Here is a 5,783-nt window from a genome sequence, read left to right as displayed (position 1 = left end):
ACTGAGATTTAATTTCTTTTTAATTTTTTTTTTTTAAGAGACAAAGAGTCTTGCTCTGTTGCCAGGCTGGAGTGTAGTGGCATGATCTTGGCTCACTGCAGCCTCCACCTCCCAGGTTCAAGCCATTCTCCTGCCTTAGGCTCCCAAGTAGCTGGGACTACAGGCAAGTGCCACCACACCCAGATAATTTTTGTAGAGATGGGGTTTCACTGTGTTGGCCAGGATGGTCTCAGTCTCTTGACCTCATGATCCGCCCACCTCGGCCTCCCAAAGTGCTGGGATTACAGGCATGAGCCACTGCACCTGGCCATATTGGTATATTTTCTGTATGTAATTGAGTTGGCAATGTAATGCAGGTATGTCAGGTATGACATATGGGTAAGTGTTCTAAACATTTTTTCCTGTGTCTCTTTTCTGTGATTTGGAAGAAATGCCACAGGATATGAAAATTCATATCAGTTGGCGTAGGATACTGAAACTAATGCAAAATCATTACTCTTCCCTGTCTCATAGTATGATAGGTGAAAAGGATTAGAATCAGGGCTATACTAGTTTCAAAATACTGATGCTGAATTGACATGATTATTAGCAAATGCAAAGTGATATTGATATTAGTTAATATATTCTCAGGAGATCAAGAGTGACCAAAGTAAAGTCAGCATAAGAGAAGTTTCCCTGGAGGTGATTTGAAGGGTAAAGGGTATGTAATCACTTTTTAAGTGTGAGACATGTCAAGGAGTAACATCACAGAGAAAGACCTAAGTTGCAAATAGGAAAGATTGGGGTTGGGAAGAACTGTGATCATAGGGCTTCATGTGATGATGTGTTTCGTTATATGTTTTCAAAGTAGACAGGGGAGGCAGGAAGAAACAGATCTGGACAAGTATACTATTAGGCTGAGTATTATTTCAGAGCTGTTACACTACAGTCAAAATGATAGAAAGACAGGTATCTCTGTTGTATCCTTTTCTTCTATACATGTAACACATTATCATTAGAGTACTGCAAAGGGATTCTTTCATCGAATTTTCTCACGTCTTTATGGTAAATTGTATAATCAAAGCTAAAATTTGTGACTTAGAAATATTTCAAGACACGTATATAATAAGCTATCCTGATTGTGCTGCTTCATAATTGACATACATTTCCATGTGATTTCTGTATATCTGGGCACATGATAAAATTTTTTAAAAGGACAGCCTGTTTTCTTTTCTTTTTTTTTTTTTTTTGAGACAGTGTCTGGCTCTGTTGCCCAGGCTGGAGTACAGTTGTGGGATCTTGGATCACTGCAGTCTCCACCTCTTGGGCTCAAGCAATCCTCTCACTTCAGCCTCCGGAGTAGCTGGGACTACAGGAATGTATCACCACGCCTAGCTAATTTAGTGCTTTTTTTTAGAAACAGGGTTTCAACTTGTTGCCCAGGCCGGTCTTGAATTCCTGGGCTCAAGCAGTCCTCCCACCTCAGCCTCCCAAAGTGTTAGGATTACAGGCATGCACCACTATACGCAGCTAACAGTCTGTTTTTTTTTGATGTGGTCAAGATTTGTTTTAATTTTTTTAAATTAAAAAGAAGAAATGTTTTTTGAAGGCCGGGCGCGGTGGCTCATGCCTGTAATCCCAGCACTGTGGGAGGCCGAGGCGGGTGGATCACGAGGTCAAGAGATCGAGACCATCCTGGTCAACATGGTGAAACCCCGTCTCTACTAAAAATACAAAAATTTAGCTGGGCATGGTGGCGTGTGCCTGTAGTCCCAGCTCCTCAGGAGGCTGAGGCAGGAGAATTGCCTGAACCCAGGAGGCGGAGGTTGCGGTGAGCCGAGATTGCGCCATTGCACTCCAGCCTGAGTAACAAGAGCGAAAACTCCGTCTCAAAAAAAAAAAAAAAGAAATGTTTTTTGAGACAAGGTCTCACTTTGTCACTCAGGCTGGAGTGCAGTGACAAGATCATGGCTCCCTGCAGCCTCGACCTCCCAGCTTCAAGTGATCCTCTCACGTCAGCCTCCTGAGTAGCTGGAGGCATGTCACTACTCCCTGCTATTTTATTTATTTATTTATTTTGAGACAAAGTTTTGCTCTGTTGCCAGGCCGGAGTACAGTGACACAATCTCGGCTCTGCCCCCGGATTCAAGCAATTCTTCTGCCTCAGCTTCCTGAATAGCTGGAACTACAGGCGTGTACTACCACGCCCAGCTAATTTTTGTATTTTTAGTAGAGACAAGGTTTCACCATATTGTCCAGGCTGGTCTTGAACTCCTGACCTCGTGATCTGCCTGCCTCGGCCTCCCAAAGTGCTGGGATTACAAGCATGAGCCACTGTGCTCAGCCATTTTTTTTTTCTTTTTGCACTTTTATACAGATGAGGTTTTGTCATGTTGCCCAGGCTGGTCTTGAATTCCGGAGCTCAAGCTATCCTCCCATCTCAGCCTCCCAAAGTGCTCAGATACAGGCATATGCCACTGCATCTGACCAAGATTACCATTTTCTGAAAAGCGGTAGCAGAAGTTCATGAGATTTTGAATATGAATCTGAAACCCATGTAAAAGTTTCATTTTTGTTCTTGTGACTTAGTTTCTGGTATTTTATTAAATAAAATGGTTTCTAGCTTGACGTAGATTTCAGTTCATGAGTTCTATTAAAATTCCTTCCCTGAAACAACTTGGTACTTTTGCTTGTGTGTCTGGCATTAATTTTCTTTTCATATTAGCATTGCCGTTTAGCATTAAGTGAAAGCAGATTCATGGTAATTAACAAAGGAATTACAAATGGCCACCACAAATACTGAAAGAAGTCATTGATTTGATATTGCAGTGAATACCAGAGGTTGTAGTGATTTTCCACTTATAAAAAGTGAATTGTCCATTTAACTGTGGAAGTCTAAGCAAATGTACTTAATGTATGTTGTATTAGTCAATGCAAAAAGTTAAATATGCCCAGGCTGAAAGAAAGCATATACTGTATGGTCATTCCTATGCCAAATGATTTATTTGGAATTTAAACAAATTTGTCAAGTATTTTGTTCCTAATTTAGGAATAAAAAGCAGCTAATGATTTCTGACATCGTACATAGATTAGTAGCACATAACTCTGTTATTTAGTAATCACTATAGATAGTAAGGAATTAAAGTTGTTAGTGAGGAAAACAGGAGTATCCTGCCATTTGCTTTCGTTCTTTTTGTGATAGTTTTGAGGTGCGATCAATCCTGTGTGCAAGTCACTCAAGCAACCAGAAAGTGTCTTTGTAATATGCATTGGTTTTCATCTCATGAAGTTCCAATTATTTATCATCCTTGCCACTCTTTGGCAATTACATTGATTTCAAAAAGGAATTCTGATTCATCTTAGTGTTTCATAGAATTGAAACACAAAGTAGCTTTACAGGTTTAAAGTTATGATAAGAAAAAGTCATAGAGTTTTCTGATGTTTTAATAATGACATTGTTGGAAAAGTCAGTACCTGTCATATAGCTCACATAACATTCTTCTTGCAGAGTGAACGAGAAAAGAGGAGCTTTGTTTTTCATCCTTTTTTTGTAGGCAGTGCTGATCAAATCAAGAAATTATTTTGGGGGAGCGGCAAGATGGTGGCGCGGACAGCACTCGGGGCCATGTGCCAGCGCCTCTGGCAAGGATTGGAGAATTTTTCTGTAAACAGTTATAAGGGCAGTACCGCCAAAAATGGTGGCTTTCTTCTTACCAGTATGAAGTGGGTACGGTTTTCAAATCTACATGTTGATGTTCCAAAGGATTTGACCAAACCTGTGATAATGATCTCCGATGAACCAGACACATTATATAAGTGCCTGTCCGTTTTAGTGAAAGGACATGATAGGGCTGTATTGGACAGCTATGAATATTTTGCTGTGCTTGCTGCTAAAGAACTTGGTATCTCTATTAAAGTACACAAACCTCCAAGGAAAATAGAGCGATTTACCCTTCTCAAATCGGTGCATATTTACAAGAAGCACAGAGTTCAGTATGAAATGAGAACACTTTACAGATGTTTAGAGTTAGAACATCTAACTGGAAGCACAGCAGATGTCTACTTAGAATATATTCAGCGAAACTTACCTGAAGAAGTTGCCATGGAAGTAACAAAGACACAAATAGTACAGTTACCAGAACACATCAAGGAGCCAATCTGGGAAACAGTGTCAGAAGAAAAAGAAGAAAGCAAGTCCTAAAGCCTCAGGGAGGCCATTTGTACCTGAATTTGAAATGAGGGTGGGCCAGATGGGTATGTTTAAATGGAGAGTGCTTCCCGCTGGAAAAAAAAAAAAAAAAAAGAAATTATTTTGATACTGTAAGTCCTGACTATGGAAGAAGTTAAAGGTAGGCTGGACACAGTGGCTCACACCTGTAATCCCAGCACTTTGGGAGGCTGAGGCAGGTGGATCACCTGAGATCAGGAGTTTGAGACCAGTCTGGCCAACATGGCAAAACCCCATCTCTACTAAAAATATAAAAATTAGCTGGGTGTGGTGGTGCACTCCTATAGTCCCAGCTACTTGGATGGTGGAGTTTGCGGTGAGCCAAGATGACACCATTGCCCTCTAGCCTGGGCAACAGAGTGAGACTCCATCGCAAAACAACAACAAAAAAGCAGTTAACTCTTAATGCTTGTGGATTGTATGCTGTAGTGTCAGTAATTTCCCTTGTTGCTGTGAATAGAGCTATGAGTAAAATTATGAGGTGTCTTTTTTTTTGTTTGTTTTTCTGTTTTTTTGAGACAGAGTCTCGCTCTGTCGCCAGGCGCCAGGTTGGAGTGCAGTGGCGCGATCTTGGCTCACTGCAACCTCCGCCTCCCGGTTTCAAAAAGCAATTCTCCTGCCTCAGCCTCCCTAGTAGCTGGGACTACAGGCGCGTGCCACCATGCCCAGCTAATTTTTTTGGTATTTTTTAGTAAAGACGGGGTTTTACCGTGTTGGCCAGGATGGTCTTATCTATTGACCTTGTGATCTGCCCACCTTGGCCTCCCAAAGTGCTGGGATTACCGGCGTGAGCCACCGCGCCTGGCTGAGGTGTCTTTAAAGAAAGGGCAAAGTGGTTGAAAGTTTAATTGGCTTAATATCATGCTAGGTTATCTGTGCAAGCAATAACAAGGGGTATATTTACCTTGAGAATAGTTTCTAGAATATAGACTCGTTTTTGAAAACTCAGTTAAATAAAACAGTGTTTGAACAGTGGTCGTACTAACTAGTATGTATTATAGTATCAGTATTTCTTTATGGGTAGTTGGTTAACAAGTGTTTTTGGTTTCAAGGAGTTTTTGCTTTAATTGGAGAGATAATAAAAGTAATAAGGTTTAGTTTGTTATTCAATAAGACCAGCATGATTATCAGAAGAACGGTATAGTTAATAAATGCAAAACTCTAGGAAAGAACCATTAAAGTGGGATGATTGGGCATGCTTTGATTTTTAAATTATTTTTTATTTTTAATTTTTTTTTCAGACAGAGTCTTTCTCTGTTGCCCAGGCTGAAATGCAGTGGTATGATGTCACCTTACTGCAACGTCCACCTCCTGGGCTCAAATGATTCTCACGCCTCAGACATCTGAGTAGCTGGGATTACAGGTGCCAACCACCATGCCCGGCTAATTTTTGTATTTTTAGTAGAGATGGGGTTTCACCATGTTGGTCAGGCTGGTCTTAAATTCCTACCTCAAGTGATCCACCTGCCTTGGCCTCCCAAGGTGCTGGGATTACAGGCATGAGCCACCTCGCCACCTGGGCATGCTTTTATGAAGAAGTTAGCATTTAAGCTGGATTTTTTTTTTTTTTTTTTTT

General features: G+C 40.9%; 2 protein-coding genes across 9 annotated transcripts in view; both read left to right on the top strand.

Annotated features, from left to right (window-relative positions):
* Nucleotides 1-5,783, top strand: part of GPATCH8 (G-patch domain containing 8) — a 103,121-nt gene that overhangs the window by 4,208 nt on the left and 93,130 nt on the right. The window lies entirely within an intron of this gene.
* LOC108294292 (28S ribosomal protein S10, mitochondrial-like) lies at nt 2,406-4,276 on the top strand. Its single transcript, XM_037734105.1, has one exon. It carries the CDS (start codon nt 3,578-3,580, stop codon nt 4,178-4,180), a length of 603 nt encoding a protein of 200 aa, XP_037590033.1. The 5' UTR covers nt 2,406-3,577; the 3' UTR covers nt 4,181-4,276.

This window comes from Cebus imitator, unplaced genomic scaffold (assembly GCF_001604975.1).
Source record: "Cebus imitator isolate Cc_AM_T3 unplaced genomic scaffold, Cebus_imitator-1.0 Scaffold573, whole genome shotgun sequence".
NCBI lineage: Eukaryota > Metazoa > Chordata > Mammalia > Primates > Cebidae > Cebus > Cebus imitator.
This window is presented reverse-complemented; position numbering and strand designations above follow the sequence as displayed.

What these genes read in the sequence shown, in the direction of transcription:
- LOC108294292 (XM_037734105.1), top strand. Translation starts at nt 3,578, where the DNA reads ATGGTGGCGCGGACAGCACTCGGGGCCATGTGCCAGCGCCTCTGGCAA.